The following is a 20,773-nucleotide window of genomic DNA, read 5'->3' as shown; positions in this document are numbered from 1 at the left end:
AAAAGGATAAATGGGCTCAGCAGGCTATGTTTAAATATTTATGCATATAAATATGTAATAATAACAATGAAAAAGAGGCCAGGAATTTGAGGGGCATGAAAGGAGTTTGACTGAGGAAAGGGAATGGGGAAATGAAGTGATTGTATTTTAATGAAAAGTGCAAAACAGTGGAGAAAAGAATGGAAGCCACCGAGGAAAGCAAACCAGTGAGCAGCATTCCTAGGCAGGGTCTCCTTCATTCCTGCCTCCAGCTTCCTCCTTCAGCTCCTACCACGGCTCCTATCAATACTGGACTGTCAGATGTAAGATGAAATCAATGATTTCCTACCCAAGTCACTTTCTATTGTTATGCTTTATCACAGCAACAAAAGGCTAACTGATCCAGCCTTTCTCTAAGACAATCCAGAATTCTCCCTCAAAGACTCTCCTCAAAGATTTTGAGTCATGTTTGGGAGAAGAGATGAGTTATAAACATAGCAGTGTGTACAATGCATTCATATTGAAGACACATTTATGCTACCCTCCCAGAGAGGAGATGTGTGTGGCCAACATGACTCCTTGGATGCCATAGATACTCTCGGCAGTGATCCCATTTGTCAGGCTGATCACCAGGTGGGGCCCCATGATGCTTGGTGTGGTTCAGTGGGAGCCATAGTCCTCACTTGAATCCTCACTTGAATTTCAAAGAAGTCACACAGACACCAGCATCTGATACAGGCTCTGATGAGTACCCATATTCTTTCCTAAGGAGAATGTTCACATTTCTATTAGAAGTGTGACATAGAATAAAATTAAGACTAAATTGTATGTTTGTTCAAAAAAAAAAAAAAAGAAAAAAGCTGATTTGAATTAGTTTTCTTTTGTTTTATATTTAAGTGATCCATCATTGATTGCCCAGGTGGATCTTTATGCTCTCTAATAAATTTCATTAATTATGTTCTTTTGAGAGGGAATTTTAGAACAAGGCCTTTTCTACTTTTTATGCTCCATAAAGATTTCAAATTCATCATTTAAATTTTATAAATCTATGATTTTTACCTAAATGAGAAATGCTAAAGTAAACTTTTCAGTTTTGCATTTTGTATACAGTCAATCCTCCTTATCTATGGATTCATCACATGTGTGGTTGAATATATTTGGCAAAAACAAGCATCTGTATTGAACGTGTACAGACTTCATTCACAGATGCAATCAACTACGTATCAAAATATTCAAAAACAAACAACTGCGTCAGATGAACCTGAAGCCCTTTCCCAAGTATATTCACTGGAGAGTAGCCTGCTGCATGCATTCACATGACATTTATGATGTGTTGTGAGGAGGACTAAACAGCCTTGATATGCTTGAACATACACCAGAATGAGGATACTACATCCTTTGTCCCAAGTGGTCTGAGCATCCTGCTGTTCTTGGATACTAAAGATACGAAGGGTTTTCCCAAATCCACAAGCATGTCCTAAACCTCATTCTCCATTCTTCAACAATCATCCTCTTTCCTTTCTTCTCCTGGCCATCATGCTAAAGCACCCCAAACCTTCACTTGACTCTTTACAACAGGAAACAGCTTAAATGCAGCCAAACTTTTTCGCTTGACTAAATGTCATGTTGCGCTTTATTGTGGGCAGGATAAGAGTGCACAGTATCCCATAGATAAGATACCAAGTTGCCCCTGGAATATTTACTACAGGGTTCCTCTTTCAGTGAGTCACCACATATCTGAGACTTCAGTGCTGTTCATGTGCTTACTTTTGTTTTTGCCATGTTTGAACACAAATCCAGACGCGTATAATATGGATTGTTTGAAATTCTAGGTTACTTTGAATGGGCCTTGAGAGATCAAGAAAAGATTCAAACTCCATGGAGCAATAAAACATGCTGTCTTTGGATTTGGACATGAAAAGAAACACAGCCTTCTGAAGTGGTCATGAACCCCAAACAAGTCTTCCTTTCTGTCCTGCTGTTCGGGACAGCAGGGCTTCTACTCTTCATGTATTTGCAAGTCTGGATTGAAGAACAGCACACAGGTAACATGCAGACCCTATATTCTCCTTTTAAGTAATAACCACAATGCCAGCTCGTTATTAAATAAATTGTGGTGGAGACAGAGATATGATAAGTAAGGAATCTTCCAACATCCACAACTCACAAGCACAAATCTTAAAGGAGTAAAATGTTTTAAATATTGTTCACACCAGTGGCCCTTTGCTTTGTGCTTACTCTGTAGTTTGTGTCATATCTAAGGGGGGGCATCCTGGTTCCTTTAGCATAACATCAATGTCTTTTTTATTTGCAAACAGCCTATAAAAGTATAGGACTTACCCCCTCTCTGATCTTCCCACTAATCTGTACCAACCTTAAATTGGAGCAAAATATGTGGGAATCTCTTTTAATTCCTAATTTTAATGTCGATCTTCAACATCAACATGAAAATTCTTCAAACTTTTGGTGTTAAGTGGAGGTTGAAGCAACTTCTAAAGTAGTGGCAAGACATTTTTGACTTGACAGGTCACAATATTTCTGTCATAACTGCTCAAACTGATTTATGTGATAAAAGAGAACACTGATACTAAGTAAACAAATTGATGAACCCGTGTTTCAATAAAACTTTACCAAAAGAGATGATAGGCCAGATTTGGTCCGATAGACCATGTTTTACTGACCACTACTAGGTTTATCTTGTATATTCTTCGTTTGGTTTAAAATGCCTGTACCTAGAAGGCTATCAGTGACTGCTTAAATGAGTTTTATTTATAATTAAAATTATATTATTAAGGTAAATATCAGAGAACAACTCAGAAATGTGTACATTTGGCTGTTAATGGAATTTACTCTGTGGAAGAAATGGACTTTGGAATATAAGACTGTTAAGGAGAAATAAAATAGAAACAGAATGATTTCCTAATTGTTCCCAGTTGTGACCTACTTAAAGGAACTCTGTATAAAAAGCCCTTGAAGTATCTGCTAAACAACATTGAGCATCAGTGTAAAGTTGCCAGTGTGATGAGTTTAAAGGTTATTTCCATTTTTAAATACTTTCCTTGGTTTAACTTTGCTAACAGTTTGGATCTGTTTAGTCTGTGAAGTGGTCTATGTTAAGGAGATTGTTTATAATTGTTTTCTACAGTCTACGACACATTCCCAACATGTATTGTTAATTCCCTGATTTGTACAAACCATGACTGTGAGATACTATATTGTTTAATAATTTTGCATAAATAATCTTTGAATGAAGCCTCATGTAATAAAATGTGTAGGTTAATCTCCCTGAAAAATTAACTCCTAATGTCAGTGTTCTTACATGGTGAGGTCTCAAAGGTGAATATTAAATGAAGGACTAGATTGGAACCCTGTAGACTGGAATGCACCAAAGGAGGTGAACTTGAAAAGATCTCATTCTTAACTATTCAAACAACATGAATGCCTAAAACTTTTGGAGAGTTTTGCCAGTCTCCAGCACATAAAGGATGATATGTTCATATATAAAGACTGTTAAGTCTGTCAGTAAGAAGCAAGATGTACTAAGAAATGGTCAAATCATGTGACAATAACCTACGAACAAAATGTACCTCAGAGCCAACAAGATGGCTCAGTTGGTGAAGTTTCTTGCTGTATAAGCCAGGCAACCTCTGTTCAATGCCCAGAACCCAGGTAAAGCTGGAAAGTGAGAACCAACTCAACAATATTGTTTTCTGACCTCCACATACAGATATTGGAACATTTATCTATACTCTCTCTCTTTCTCCCTCTCTCTCTAATTAACTTTTTAAAACTAAATACATCTCTCTAATGTCCATAGTTCTTATTTAGCTGAGAGCTAATATGATATGTTAAAAACAAAACAAAAAATACTTTCTCCAATCCTCATAATATCTGAGTAGATGGGTGATTGTCAACTGAAACCGAGACTCTGGCAAGTGAACCATATATCCAAAGGCTCTTGTTTCAGAGCATTTGGACAGAGGAAAAGCCCAGACTTTAACCCATATTGTTGTCATTATGAGGACCACACCAATATACTCTTGTGAAAGGGTAGATTCCTGTTACCTCAGTTACCAGACAATGTGAGGGAAGTTGTCTATCACTATGAAGTAATAAGTTCATAAAGTGTCTTGATATCTCTTAGAATTCCTAAAAACGTAATTACATGCACGTGTAAGAAATGCAGCAACATCAGTAAATGCTTTAAAATGCTTCATACTATTAAATGAAGCAACACAGAAAGCAAACATTCCTGAACTCTGCTACAAGCCAAAGTCCTTATGAAGACCTGTGTAGGGAGGTGGCCTCATGCTGCTACAGTCCCCACATAGTCTGTAGCTCTCCACATATGGAGGTACCTACCTATTTCTTGTCCATTTTAAATAACACCGGAAACATCAGGCATTTAAACGACAATCCCATTTTAAACCTAAAATATTGGGATACGTGCTTTGATGGTAAGATAAAACTTGAAAAAAAAATCTGTCTGTTGGACACTTTAAAACTCTCTTTCACAAACACACATATACTTATCTCTCTCTCACACACACCTCTACCTCACACACACATACACACTTTCTCTCTCACACACACCTCTCTCTCTTTTACACACACACACACAACTCTCTCCCCTCACACACTTCTCTTTTTCTCTCTCTCTCTCACACACACACACATACACAGTCTCACACCCACACTGTCTCTTACACCCATATACACACACATATTCCTCATACACACACTTCTCTCTCACACATGCACTTCACACACACACACACACACATCTCCCCATACACACACTTCTCTCTCATTTACACACACAGACACTGTCTCACATACACTCTCTCACACACACACTTTTCTCTCACCTCTCTCTCTCTCACACAAATACACACACACACACACACACACACACACACACACACACACACACACGAGGAGCTGCCTCCAGCTCCTGAAGCTCCCACAGGTGAAACCAGCGTTCAGGAATGCAGATGTTTGGGCCTCACGTTCACTTCAGTTTTATCAGGCAACACAGCTTCTCACCACACTCTTGTTTGAGGCCTTTGAAATGGAGGTATAGACTGATATCCATGCTCCCTTGATTTTCCTGGACTTTTTTATAAGTTAGTAAAAACACTGCAGAATCCCAAACTAAACCTTCTTCTACATCTCTGACATTACTGCTAGAGGATGATAAAAAAACAGTCTTTTGAAAATGAAGGAGAAAATGGATGACAGAAAAATGGAAACATCATATGATAGACTGCCTTATAATACCCATGTTTACTTTCTTTGAACATTTAATTTGTGTGTATGTGTGGTGTGTGTGTGTGTGTGTGTGTGTGCGTGTGTGTGTGAATGCATGTTCACATGCATGTGTGTGCAAATATGTGTGTGGGTTCATGTTCTTGGTGTGTGAAGGCCAGATATGGAACACTCATGCCTTCCTCTGTCACTGGCAGGGTTCTTCCTGACCCTGGAGCTCCTGCTTTGGCCAGTCAAGCTAGCCAGCTTGCTGAAAGCATCCCCATGACACCTTCCAAAGGCTGGAGTTACAACTGAGCCACTTGGTTCTGGGCATTTGAACTTCATCTTCTTGCTTATGCAGCAAGCGTTTTATCCACTCAGCCACTTCCATGGCCCCATTTTAACATCTAATTAAATACATCCATTTGTATGCTTTGTTGATGCTATTATGTGTTTTATTTTTAATATTATTTGTGGTTTTTTGTTTTGTTTTTCTTTTTTGGATTTTTTTTTGGTTTTTGGGTTTTTATTTGTTTGTTTTTGTTTTTGTTTTTTTGTTTTGTTTTGTTTTTGCAGTTAAGAGCATACATTTGAGGATCTCTGCCCTTCTCTTTAGTTCTGTGACCTGAGCACATTCTTTAGCCCTTCTGAGACTCAGTTTTGTCATCTATAATATAGGGAAAATATTTTCCATGCAGTTAGTAATAAAGTGGGTAAAATCTTAGTCTATGCTGTTCAGAAGAATACTGGAAGGAATTAATTAAGAAAATATGGGACCACAGGGTAAGATGCCTTTATAGAAAGATGAGACACCAGAGCTTCAGTGAAGCTTAGAGAGACCAGTGTTTGTAAGTTTCTCAGCATGGAGCCTGGCAAGTAGAAGTTCATGGCTACAGCCTGTTATCTTTGCAGGATGAGGCAGCATCCACAGACTTGCCTATTCTGAGCTGTGTAAGTAAGACTCAGTTACAGCTCAGGAGGCTGGATGCTGCCCATCCTTGTACCTTAAGTGATTAAGAAATAATCAAAAAGTAGAAATGAAATCCTTAGTTCTAGTTCTGGCTAGAATGCTTGGAAGGATCTGTTCAATATCAGGTCAGCCCAGGATGGTTGCTCATGTGGATGTTGGGGAGTGACAGGATGGTTGCAGGGAGGACCATTGCCTGGCCATAGGCCACATCTCCTTTCTCAACGAGACACCCCAGAGGTCAGGCAGGCATTCGCTCCACAGTGTGTCCTGAGGACTTCACAACTGCAGAAGCCAAACAATGTGGTGAATGCAGGGTATTACAGGGATTGAGAAAAAAGTATCCCTTTATTGAGGATACTAGCACCACAGATGGTCTAGGGAAAAAAGAGTCCTGTGCCCAGCCAATGCATCGGTACACAAGGACAATCTACTGTGACAAAAAGCAAAACAGCTGCCATTACAACACAAAATGATAAGTTGAGACAAAGAGAAAGAATCTAAAGGTTCTTCATCAGGACAAAAATCCTCACTACTTCTAGCTCCCTCAACTTGAACTTCCTACTTACTCTGTGGAATCCGTGAGCTTGGTAAATCTACCAGACCAATCCCCTTGCTGACTCCATGCTCATGGCTTCAGAACCCAGACCTGTGACCACCCATCTGCCTAGTGCTGTACCTTCAGCTCAGCTGTAATTTCATTTTCTCTGACCACTCTGCAGATCAATTGCCCTGACCAGTTTACTGCATCACATGCTCTCAATAGCACAGAGCCTACTGTGTGACAGACGCTCTACTGCACTGCCATGGACGCAAACCAACATCATTTATGTTGGTTTTCTAACACCCTAGCCAAATGCTCCCTTAGACTTGTTTCAGTATTCCTAGGAACCAAGTTCCACATTCCAGAGGCATCCATTGGTTTAATACAGCATCCTTTGCAGGTTCCCTGGATTAATTAGCAGGACTTGCACCCTGACCTGTGCTGCCTCACTCTTCCTGAGCTTTAAACCCTTAAATAAGGCAGTCTGATCTTTTCCAGAGAGAATGAAGCCTCAGAGTTTTAAACCACTTCATGAAAGATATGATCCAGGTCACTCTTAGAAGTCATAACATACGTCTATGTTCTTTTTACAGTACAATTGTGAAACTTGCCTGAGACACACATGTATAAGATTCACTATCAAGTACTGAACTGGTACCACATATACTTTAAATTCAAAACAGGTAAACCCAAGTTGAATCTCATCGGATAGGTTTTTTTTTTAAATATTCCACTATGAAGTTCAGTTTCAACCTTTTCAAATTGAAGAAATTCCTTAAGACATCAATTATGGAAACCTTTGAAAATAGCCTTTAAGCATTTTTATTCAAGACTAATCATTTTGGCTTCTTACTGATGACATTTTATATGTCTATTGTAAACACACTAACTCTGATTTTATATCTTTAAATACACATAATTTCTCAGCCTTCTACCAAGGTTTTCTTTATTTGCACCAAATAAGTATTGACTGTACTGAGTTTAGGAGTAAGCATTATTAGCACCTAAGGTCAATTATTTTACTATATGTTATCATTAATATCTACAAAACATTCATATAGTTAAATTCTTGCCTGGGATGGATTTAGATAGCATATGTTAAATATGTACGAGGACCCCAGCAGCATTACATATGGAAGAGGTAAACTAACAAACTAATTGCTTTCTGTTGAGACAAAGGGGGAGGAAAGGGTTTATTAGGCTTATAGGTTAAAGTCCATCATGGAGAGTCTTCTCCCATCAAATTTCAACTGGGAAAATACAATACCATCCCAGACAATATGGTAGAGACAGTTATTCAGATGAAAGAGTCCGTCTTCCCAAGTATGCCTAGGTTTGTATCAGGTTAACAAAAACTATGGCATTAACAGGAAGCAAATAGTTATAGTCTCACTTTATCAAAACTTAATATTACTTTCAGATATGGGGCTACAGGACTACTAATCCCAGCACTCCAAGCTCAGGCTCAGGTTGTAGGATCATAAGTTCAATATTGGCCTTACCTACATGATGAGTTTGAGACTACTCTGAATTACATAGTGAAAGCCTATTTCAAAAGAAAACAACGTTTTTCGCTGTCTGGTTCTGTAGAACTCTGCTCCCAAATACATGTTGTCCATGTTCCTTATAAACAGTGATGAAATTTTCTGTATGTCAAGTCCTAATCAAGTCCTGCATTCTGCATCAAGATATCCAAAGCAAGATAGAGACATCTTTCCCAAAATTCAACAGACGTAGTTGCATATTAATCCTATATGTTTAAGTATGACAACAAAAATATAACCTTGCGATGCTTGAGGCAGAGGACAGACACCTGTTTTCTCTCTGAAGCCAGTTTGGGTTTCCACTCAGTCTTGGTGCTTCGTGTGAGCTCTGAAGAGTCTGCTTTGTCTTCCAACTTCTTTCTTTTAGTTTTAGCCTCCAAAGTATTACTTCTAGACTGAATTCATAACATTCTTTTCACTCAAGTCTCTCTGATGAAAGAGCACCCTGGTGGTGATGCTGTGAGATTGCATGCCTTTTTCTTTGTTTGCCAGAACATAATTTTGCTCAGTGTGACAAACTTTTTAAAATCAAATGGATGGTTTGCCCTGCAGCCTTCATCTGGACACTGCCATGATTACCACCTTAATCTGGACATTTCCTTGGCTGTTTGCATAGCTGAGTTTTCCCTTATCCTGTAGGGTACAGCTTAAGTGTCCCCACAGATCCTAAATATTTCCTCTCCCAAGCCTGTTTTGTGTTGAAATTTAGTTCATGGTGATTAGATCAGCGGCTAATCATCTTTTTCATACTTAAATATGATCTTCTTGTTGTGATAACACACATTTCAAAGGAGGAGGCCTTGTACTTGGTGATTGATCCATTTGTAGCCTTCCCTTGCCTTTAGGTGTAAATGTGGACATCCCTCACTTTGCCATGTGCCCATTTCATCTTCCAAATTTAATATTAATTCTCAATCTCCTAGCCCTGGATAATTTGATGGCCTTGTTGCTGTGTCCTATCTCTCTTCTGCAAGTGCCTGAGTCTCCTATGTGACTGACTCCCTCCTTTTGTTTCATTTGCCAGACGTGACACAATCCTCACCATTAAGTCATTTCAAGTCCTTTGAGACTGACTAATGTTCAACAGCCAGGTGTCATAAGGGGGAAAATGCTTGATTAAACCAAATACATAGGGGCTTGCCAATGAGTAACAGCATCTCCAGAAACAAACAAGACTACAAGATTCAGAGTGTGATACCAGGGCAGAAGTGCTATTCAAGGAGGCAGAGGCAACATGGAGCTTTTACTGATGAAAAGGGGAAACGTGTAAGCTGCTTAGATACAAAGTCCGTTAGCCTTGGAGATGATTGGCAGAGTGGGCTCCTGCTAATGGGTGGAGGAGTGCTGCTGTGCAAGTGTCTCATCCTGAGCATCCCATTGGGATTACTGTAGTCTTAAAAAAAATCAGAGATAAAGTTTGTTACAGAAGTGTGTAACAAGGCATAGGGGTACATGTAGATCATGAGAGATTTCTTATGGGATATTTGGCAGGTTACTCAGACATTACTTTTCTGAGACAGGCAGGTTTATGCCCTCCACCTTAATTATGTTTAGGTTCTAATTTTGTCTGAATCTGGCAAAAAAGAAAAAAACTATTTTATCTTGGTATAAACACTGCTCTTACCTTTTAAAAAAGATCCTTAAGAATTTAGTGAGGGAACTAAGATCGATATGTAAAATAAGAAACATAATTAAATAAATAAATAAATAAGAAATGTACATAACGTTAACAAACCCAACTTTTAATTAGTATCAATATACCAAAACCATACCAATGTAAAATATTTAATATTAATAATTGGTTTTTTAATTAAAATAGATTCAATAATCTACAAAAGAAGAAGAATTTAGTGATGCAATAAATTCATTTGTTGCCCCTGTGTGTTGGGAATGTGATGGCCTTGCTTCATTCAGCTCAGCCCCTACCTTTCTATGGCAGCCTGGCCCTATGGCTCCCTTTCCTTTTAAGGTTTCTCCTCGTCTCTGAGAAGTACCAAGAACTACCATATTGCAAAGTAACCCATCATGTGGTCCTTTGGCCTGGCATCTAACATTGTTCCCCATGGACCATTGACCACTGGATGAGCACAGTCCAGGGTATTAGAGGACAGTCCAAGCATGACAAATGAATGATTTTCTTGCTTGGGCATTTGACTTTAAAACCTGGGTTGTAGGTCTCGGTGTCTAGATTATGTGACTGTAAAATCAGAAATTGTGTAACTATTTTCTATCCTAGAGACCAGAGTGGTGGAAGATACTGGACTTGGGGCAGGTAGTAAGAGAAGAACAGTTAAAGAGAAAACCCCAGCAAATACTTGTGTCTTGAGTCAATGTCTACTGAGGTCCTAAAGCGTCCCTGTGCTTTTAAACACTTTTCTCATGCTCAGTAAGCAGCCATCATTCCTAGAGAGCAATCACTGATTTCCAAGGGCCCTCGACATAGATGCAAATAACTTTAGTCATCCTGGATGGTAGAGTAAAACAAAAAAACAAACACTGAAGCATCTCCAAAAATTACTTTTAATTCTCCTTATACCACAGATTGCAAGGTACTGCCTGTTCAACACAATATGGGAGTTTTCTGGCTGGTCACTTGGTACTTATGTAGATACACAGTGAACATAGGCTGGACGAGTTAATCCATGCCCAGTAAGGGCTCCTCCACAAGCTAAGGCAGGGGTGGGGGGCACATGTGATGCTGGTGCTAACCTCTGGAATTTTCAGAAATGAAAATGTGTGGCGTGTGGTGGACCATCAAATTTCCCAGGAGTATCTAAAATGTTTCCTTTGGGATCAGAAATGTGTCATCCAAAAAAAGAAAAAAAGAAAAAAAAGTGTGTAATACATGCACAAGGAATTCTTCTCTACCGTGAAAAGGAGAGAAATTTCCCATGGGACATTAAAATAAATTTTTAAAAGATCTAGAAGAGAAAAATCTTAGAGCATGGGTATGCAAAGACATTATTTGACAGAAATACTGATTTTGTGTGTGTGTGTGTGTGTGTGTGTGTGTGTGTGTGCGCGCGCACACACACGCTAAACACTTTACTGTACACCAAAATGTGCATGGTTATTACATTTTCATTAAGAAAAGTAAAATTATAAAAATCAAAGAGTAAAATAATCTAAGAATCTGAGGTAAATGAAAACAAAATTTAGAAGATATAACCTTGAAAGTTTCATTTTTCCATTTTTTTTTTAAATTTTGTTTTTAACAAAGGTGACTTATTGATATCGGAAAGAAAAGTGAAAACCCTAATACCCTAATGAGGTGTGGGTGGCTAACATCTGTTATCTGGGCATTTGGAAAAGGTGAAGCAAGGGATGGCCTTGAGCTCAAAACCAAACTGGTTACATAGAGAGTCCCAGAACACAATAAGCTACAGAGTGAGTCAGTCTCCAACAAAACAACACAACACTAATGAATCACCCAAGTTGCTCTTTTAGAGTCTTCTATGCTGGTGAATTCAGAAAACTTCATTGTATACCTAAAAGATTTTAACAAATGACATCTCAGAAGCCAGAGCCCTGGATTTCTAACCTGTTCTAGCATTTTATGACCTCAAGCAACTGACTAATTCCCCTAGAGTCCATTGGTTCTTATTGCCCATCTCCACACCTTCTTTTTTGACATTGAAATGTCAGCATCCTAAATAGGATGTTTTCTCCCGTATACTTGGGTATGTCCCTACATTTGTTAATTCAAGGGTGTATCATTTTTCACACCCATAGCTTCATAGGCAAGGTAAAAATGCTTTTATAACTTGTTTTTTTTATTATTTAGCAGTAGGTATGGTGGATTTATTTATATTTTTGTATAATTACAGATCATTCACTTAACTGCTATAATCTGTTTATGACACTGAGAGTTTCTACACATGAACAAGCTACATAATTCTCCACAATTCTATCAGCTTCACAATTCCTTATGTCACATAATTATCTTTTCCTCTGTTCGCTCCAATCCAAATGAGGATTCTGTAAGACACTGCATATGTTCAATGGTAATTCGGGTAAAACATACACAGAGATGTTTATTTCAGTGCACTTATTGCCATTCAGAAACACAGCAGTAAGATGTAGGTATGAGACACAGAGACTGCACAGTCTGTCTATGTTTATTGGTATGTCAACAAACTTGTTCACATTTCATTGAAAATCAATTGAAATAATTAGCAAGTCACTAGTTTGGACCATGAGTATGAGTGCAGAGACCTCACTCACTAAATTATTCATGGCAATGTGCAGGTCAAGTTCTGTTAGTGAGTATTGATTCAGTCTGTAATACCACCTAGTCCAAACTCTAATTTTCCTAATAAAAACTAAATCCTCTTTCAAATACCAGAGCATCATCTGGTCCCAGAAGCTTCTTTTTACAGAGAAGCAACTGAAAGGTTTAACTTTGCAGAGTCTGAGTAACAAACCTGCATCAGAACACAATCACTGCCCTCTCCCTCTCTCCCCCTTCCTTCCACTCCTGCTTGATTTCCCTTTCATTTCCAAGAGGACCCTGGACAATTATTGTTTATTTCCCATAGTGTGTGGAATATATTTAGTTACAAACCTGGATAGGCAGCCTAGTAGAGAGATACATCATTGTGGATAATAACAGTTTCCATTCTCTATCTGACAATGTATCCACTGAGAGAAAAACTTACTGTGATGCCAGCCCTGACTTTAAAAGAAAATTCAATTACATGTAACCCCATCCTAGTACTGGAAGCTTCCTTTTGGGAGAAGAGACAGACCTTTGGGATTCTGTCTCCCCAATTACTTGCTGATTTCATTTAGATCACCTTCATATATGTATATATTTTAGGAAGTTTCTATTTTATTGGCTTTCTGTACTTATCTAAAGCAAGAAAAAAAAACTAGTGGTAAAATGGCTCCTAATGACGTTCTGTTATATTCATAGATCAGTGCCATGTTCAACCATCATTAGAAAAGTCTCCTCTTGTAGCAGATGAAAACAAATCTACAGACCTACATCCAGACATTACACATAAAATGAAAAACCCTGGAACAATTAATCCTAAATTGGGTATTTCCATAAAATCCCTCCTATCAGAGTTCAGGGAACCCCATGAAAGAGGAGGCAGAAAGAGTTTAAGATCCAGAGGGGAAGGAGGCCCAAGAAAACAAGGCCCTCTAAATTGACTTGATCCAAGCTCATATGAACTCACACAGACTGAAGCAGCACACACAGGGCTGCTCAGGTCTGCACCAGGCCTTCTGCATACGAATTATAGCTTCCAGTTTAGTATTTTCATGGTATTCCTGGCTGTGAGCAAGGGGTCTCTAACTCTTATGGCTTCTCTTGGGCCTTTTCCTCCCATTAGTTTGTCTTGGCCAATTTTATGTGACAGTGTTTGTTTTATCTTATCATATCTTATTCTGTCATATTTTTAATAAAAGGATTGGATGTCATGCATGCCTTCTGGGAAAAGGAAAGTTAGGTGTTTTTTTTTTTTTTCCAATGGAGTGACACTAGGTATATCAACCGCTCCAAAACAGGCCTCATATTCAGGAATATTTGACCAATATATCATGGACTACACAGGTTTTTCATGTGTGCTTTTTTTGTTGCAGTTTGGTGTTTTGCTTGGGTTTAATTTCATACTGTTACTTTATTTTTTCTTGTTTTGGGGGGCATTTTGTTGTTATATTAGGTTTTTATTTGTTTGTTTTTTGAGAAGGAACTTAAAGTTTGGTGGGTAGAGACAGGAACAAGGATCTGGAAGGACTTGGGGAGGGGGAGAATATGATCAAAATATATTTAAGTTTAAGTTTCTTAAATAAGAAAAAAGAAAAAGCAACTTCAGTACTAAGCAACTGAAGTCATTGAAAACAGCTCCAGACATACCTTTCTGTGGTCTGGCAACCAAGATGTTTTGTGGGAAATCGCATGCCACCCAGTGCATCATAGATTAAAGAATAGTAAAGCTTGAAAAGAACACATGAATCATGTTTAGATAACAGAAGTATCTTAGTTTTCAATATGATTTCTGTCCTCTATTTGTCCCCAGTCACAGAGCGCTGAAAGTTTTATTACACTTTATATAGAGAAGTAAATTTTTCTTTGCTGACCCAGGGGATCACCAGTCTCCTGCCCAGCATTTAACCTTTTAGCTACATGTCTTATTGAGCGAGGCAGACTTGGTTGTAAACATTTGCTTCCCTACATGTCCCTTCCTTTGCAGCAGCTTCCCAAAGGGATCGCAGAAGGTGCCTCTTTTTAAAGTTCAGTTCAGTGGCTTGGAAGATAGCTCAGTGAGTAAAGCACTTTCCATGTACTCATTGTCACTGGAAATCTGGGGAGCCACATGTGGGTTGCCACATGTGAGCAGGTAAACTGGGGTCTTACTCAAAGTTATTATTTTCATTAATAACAATTTTAGAATGGACTCAGAGGATGCTCATTCGTGTTTAGAAGAAAAATTCCAAGGCAGGCATGTTGTAAATCTAGGGCAGCTAGAGGAGGAGGAAGAGAAGGAGGAGGGGGGAAGGAGGAGGAAAACCACCCACGTGACAGAAAGTGGTGGAGGGCAGGTAGCTTCAGAGAAAATGGGTGAAAAAGCCCAGACTGTCTGAGAAAACATGGAGGCCAGGAGTTCTCAACCTGTGGGTTGTGACTCTTGGGGGTCAAATGACCCTTTCACAGGGATTACCTAAAACCATTGGAAAACACAAATATTTACACTGTAATTCATAACAGTAGCAAAATTACTGTTATGAACTGGCAAAAAAATAGTTTTATGTTTGGGGTCACCACAACATGAGGAATTTTATGAAAAGTTTGCATCATTATGAAGGTTGAGAACCACTGATGAAGACTCTCGTCAGTGTTGGAGAGGAAGAATAGTTTTACTCAGCAGCAGGAAATGGAAGGCCCTGCTCATTCACATACAGGGACTTGACAATTACAATGTGCAAACTGTACCAAGGGTAGGGGTTCTGGGTAGGAAAAGTAAGTTATCCCTTGAAATGGGTAATTTGTTCGTCTCTTCGTTTTAGCATGGCTTACACTGAATCGGCCTTCCTGGGGTATGGTCTATTGGCCAGGTAATTGACAGGCCTAGCTGGACTAGCTTTTAATTAAAGAGGCAGTGGGATGCCACATTTATACCCAGGACCAGAGGCATATTCCATTCTTTCACCAGTAAGAAATAGCTTCCCTTAATGGGCCTCGACAGAACCCTGATAGACTCCAAGACTACTGTAAAGAGGTGATCTGAGGTTGGATTCCCATCAATCACTTAAAAATTAGGATGACTCATCCTGTTGTAGCAATGTCACTCCCTACCCTATAATCCCAGAACAAGGAAAAAAGGGGTCCCTGGGTAAGCTGGTTGTCTGGTCTGGCTGGAGCCAGCTCCAGCAGGAGACCCTTCCTCAGGAAACAAAGTGAAGAGAGATCAAGGAAGCTATCCCACATCAACTTCTGGTGTGTGTGTGCATGCAAACACACACACACTCTCATACATACATACACACATACATGCATACACACATGCATACATACACACACATACAAACATACAAACACACGTACACATGAAAACACACACAAACACACAGATATACACACACATATACATGCATACACACACACACACACACACACACACACACACACACACATACACACCATGCAGAAGGAAAAATAAGTTTGATGAAGGAAGAAAAAATGAGGAAGGATTCCAGAAGTAGGCAAAGGCTTATTCAACACTTATTCAACACTTGTAGTCATTCTGATTACTGTGCTCAGGATGTGACATTACGGCAAAATGTCATAACCCTTAAAATGACATCCCTGTATTTCAGTGTCTATGGTAATCTGCCAAAGCAGCCTTGTGAGAACTGGTGTTGGGGTGTAGAGTGTGTTTATCCTTGTGCATGTTCATGTGTGTGTGATTACATACCTCTGCAACTGTACTTGCAGGCCAGAAGTCAGAAGTCAGCCTCTACAGTATCATTCACCAGGCGCCATCTGTCTTTTTTTTCTTTTTTAGTCATGATCTCTTACTGGCTTGGGGCTTGCCAATTTGGCTAAATTGGTTGACCAGCAAGCCCGAGGGATCTACCTGTCTCCACCTCTGAGATTTCAACAGCATGGTGATCCATTCTCATTGCCAGCTTGCCCAGCTCTTCACGTGAGCGCTCAGAATTAAACCTATGTTCTCATGTTTGCAAGGCAAGCACTTATCTATTGAGAAAGAGGTCATCAGCCTTGTGTTCAGTTGTAATATTATGTTATAGTCTGGCTTCTTGTAGTGGAAAATTTTTTCCACTTTCTTAGCTATTTAATATTTATTTTCTTACTTACAACTCTCACCTCTCTTATTTTCTCATTGAAATATTCATTTTCAAAAATGTTTAACTCACTTGGGTAGCCTTTCTATGTGGCATACAGTGCAAAACTGTTGCTTACAATGTATGTGACTTTTAAAATCTGGTATAGAAGAATGTTGAGGTAGAGCTGACATTGGTGACATTGCCCACTATGCTCTCAAAAAGCTCCCATTTGTTTGCCCGGATCTCATGAAAATAACAAAATATATTCTGTGCAAATGCCAGTTTCTTCTGTTCAGATGGCATTTAATTGTTATGGAGGTGGTTTCTGGCTACATATTTAGCAAAGGACTAACTCTCCCTCCCTCGAAGGAGGGAGAGTTTTCCTCATTAATTTTTCAGAAAGTTAAGAGGACCAGAAATTGACATAAAAAATGTTTCAGGTTTTATTCTGTGCTATGGTTGTATCTTGAGTCCAGGACTTGTGGAAAAGCATCAAGGTGTCCTTACTAAATATATTGCAATGACTAGTGAATAATGCTAGAATGCTCGTTAAGTACTCATTACAAAACTGAGGTGAATAATTGCTTCTGAAGGAAAAACAACAGATGTAAATACACATTTCACAGTCCAGTGAACAGCTTCCAAGTTAAATCTATAATCCATTTATGATGAATTTTTAAATCATATAGATCATATTCACACAATTTTATATTTCTTAAGCTATGAAATATAATTAAAAAGAGAAATGATTTTTTAGAATAAAATACTCCCATTAGTTTATATATGACGTACTGCATGTTAGATAAGAGACACACTCAATATCACTAATAAAAACTCCCAGTTTGAAATCTCTGTTCAAATATATAAACTAAAAGAATACCTAGTAGCAAGATAAAAATAACAGTAGAAGCCAGCTTTTATACACTCCATAAACCAATGTAGGTTTTCCCAAGCCTTCTTTTAAGTTTGCTCAGGAGAGAGACAAATCCATAAAACAGCCAGGCTGCTTGTTTTCATGCTGCCAGAAATACACTGCCACGATGAAACAGCCCTCAAATTTTTAGCTCAGTTTTTAGACTGAGAAATTAAGGGTCAGTTGCTTATATTTTCATTCATCCTGGAAGCAATTTAATAATAAAAAATATCAGAAATCTATTATTCTGTGGCTATTGGCAGAATATTAGGCAAACATTTCTGGTTTATGCTGAATAGAAAATGGTATGTCTAATGACGTTTAAACAGCTAAGAGTAAGATATAACTATAATCTGGAATCCCACAAACAAAAAGCAAGGGGCTATGTTCTTAGAAGAAATATGAGAAGTTATAAGCATTCTAAGATTGATAGGGGGAATAGGACAATATCTAAATATAAAGCAAATTGCAATGGGAAATGTTTTATTAGGTTGTAATTCCTTTCTCCTGAAGTGTTTTGTATCAGCTAGAGTGGACATGTAATGTATTCATTTGAAGAATTTTGGGAAAATCTCCAACTCTACTATGCATTCACCATAGAGATTTTAAATAGCATACAATTTTACTTATTCATGACAACTGGTAGGCAGCTTCCCCCTGTGTCACTAACTTTTAAATTTCAAAGTTTTTCTTTACAATTGGCAGGACTCAGGTAGTATTGATCACTGCCAATGTGCTAGGTCCATTTGTCTGATGTTGGATTCCAGGAGGCAAAATGACTTCTTCCCTGAAGTGATCTCTGATTAAGAAGATGAAGCCTTGGGTGTATTTTTTAGCATCTGGAATTCTTATTCATTTATTCTGTTTTGATTTTAGAGATCTTTGGGTGGTTGCCTGTTTTGGGGTACAGAGTGGAGAGAATTACTGATGAATTAATTGTTCTACTAACTTCAAAGAATTGTAATCCCTTTCCTACTTTCAGCTCTCTTGCAGAGAACCTATACCTTTATAATGGGATCATCTGTCTGCATTGGTAATCTCCAAATATCAGATGCAGAGACAGGTAGATCTCATTGACTTCAAGGCCAATCTGGCCTACAAAGCAAGTTCCAGGACAGCCAAAAATATTATACACAAAAACCCTGTCTCAAAAAAACTAGAGAGAGAGAAGGGGGAGGGAGGGAGGGAGGAAGAGAAAGGAATAGAGAGAGGATCACTGACTCCAAAGAGAAACTGTGGCAGAACAGTATTTCTTCTGCTTGATTCTGAGAAGGATCCAGATGGTTTACAGAGGTGGCAGCTGCCTACAAAGTTCAATCTTGTCATCCGTCAGGCCCTGTCTTCTCAGACCCTAGCTGACCATATTCCTAATGTCAGTGGATCAAAGCAGTCTTTGCTATATCTACAAGTTATGTTTGCTTACGAAATGGCTGGTGCCAAGCATCTCTGAGAACTATTAATATATCCTAGGGAAAAGAACAAACCTACCATTGTTTCTGTCATACACAACTCATTGCCTATTAGCTGTTCCTAGACTTCTCACCTCCTATTGCTCTGCTTTTGGAAAATTTCAAATTTGGAAAATTTCAAAGACTTGCTCTATTGTATGAAGGACTGTATTTTCCTACAATTACAAATTTTCTGTTATTAAAAAAATCTATATAACTACAAATAGCCATTGTGAGATGACAAAGTACCGTGGCCTTTTTTCAGATGCAATGATGTGTTGGTGCATTAAGGAGAAAGGAAGCATCTTATTTGGGGACTTTATTGAGCATTGGCACTGAACAGACACTAATCTCAGGACATATAACAAAAGCATTAAACATGGAAAAGAGGTGACTGCTTCCCTGGCTATCATACAGGACTATACTAGATCCCTATAAGACAGACAGGTTAGGAAGAAAGCAGCCTAACATACATACATACATACATATATATATATATATATATATATATATATATATATATATATTCATGTGTGTATGGATTTCAAACTTAAAGAAGGAGTCACACAACTGAAACTTAAATAGCTGTCTTCTTTGGAGAGAGGGGAGAGGAGGAGAAGCACTTCACTTTGACCAAAGAGTATGATGAGAATCAAACCTCCCAGTTACCCTTTCAGTTGTGCCCCCCCCCAAAATAATAATCCTGTCTGCACATGGTAATGGTAAAGATTAGGTTTCTCTCCTACAGTGTAAATTGTGTAAGACAACTGCATTTCTTTAAGAAGTCTCAGTCAATTAAATGAGGTCTGAGGGACCTTGATTCTCAGTTTTTCTTCATGTCTGGAGGTGAAAACACCACATATAGGGTATTGTTTGCTACACACCAATAGGGTTTATGGGTCAGGTGGCTAATGGTGTTTTATTAGAGATTCATGTCAAAGCAAGTCCTTATGATCAACAGTCCTGTTGTCATTTTCTTCAGAATATATAATTTGATCTCAGCATGGACAGAGTCCCAGGTTGGAAATTCTGAGGACAGACAGACAGATAGACATGTAGTAGATTATAGGTGATATGTACATGATAGATAAGTAGATGATAGATAGATAGATAGATAGATAGATAATATAGATAGATGATAGACAGAAGGCAGACAGGCAGATAGATACTTTGACTGACCATTGTGTCATTCCCTATAGATGAAAATTAACACCAAATGAACTGTGTTTCAGAGACTATTGCCTTGGGCCAGCCTTGCCTCCATCCACATAGATATCCCTGACCAAAACCATAAGGAAATTATAACAAGTTTCCATCAGTTTGAAAACTCAAACACCTTCCTCCCAACTTCTGTGTTATTTTGAATATAATTGGCTCCCATAAGATCATAGAGTGTGGCACTATTAGAAGGCGTGGCTTTGTTGGAGTAGGTGTGCATTTGTGGGAAGAAGTATGTCATTATAGAGATGGGCTTTGAAGTCTCAAATATGCACAAAACCTCACCCAGCATTTCAGACATAGAACTGTCATGTCTGCCTTCACACCACCATGTCACTTTGTGATGATAATGGACTAAATCTCTGAAAATGTAAGGCACCCCAGTTAGATGTTTTTCCTTTATAAATGTTGCTGTGGTCATGGTGTCTCTTCACAGCAGTAGAAACTCTAAGACAGAACTTAGTATCAGGGACAAGATATTGCTGTGATAAGCCTGACAATGCTCTTGTTTGAAAGAATTTGGACCTTGGGACTTCGAATTAGAAAAGCATTTGAACATTTTAAATGCTGATGAATGGGCCATACTAGTAGGAGCATGGAAAACAGTGATGCTGA

At 38.5% G+C, this 20,773-nt stretch overlaps 1 protein-coding gene across 2 annotated transcripts in view; it reads left to right on the top strand.

Moving 5' to 3' along the window:
• The first annotated feature begins 1,815 nt into the window (after positions 1 to 1,815).
• Positions 1,816 to 20,773, top strand: part of Chst9 (carbohydrate sulfotransferase 9) — a 212,564-nt gene continuing 193,606 nt past the window's right edge. For both annotated transcript variants that reach the window (XM_051202134.1, XM_051202133.1), the window contains exon 1: positions 1,816 to 2,024. In XM_051202134.1, the coding sequence (XP_051058091.1) occupies positions 1,925 to 2,024 (100 nt within the window). In that variant the 5' untranslated portion in view covers positions 1,816 to 1,924. The remainder of the gene's footprint in view (positions 2,025 to 20,773) is intronic.

This window comes from Phodopus roborovskii, unplaced genomic scaffold (genome assembly GCF_943737965.1).
Source record: "Phodopus roborovskii unplaced genomic scaffold, PHOROB, whole genome shotgun sequence".
NCBI classification, from domain to species: Eukaryota; Metazoa; Chordata; class Mammalia; order Rodentia; family Cricetidae; genus Phodopus; species Phodopus roborovskii.
The sequence above is the reverse complement of the archived record's forward strand: the minus strand, read 5'-3'. Positions and strand labels throughout refer to the sequence as shown.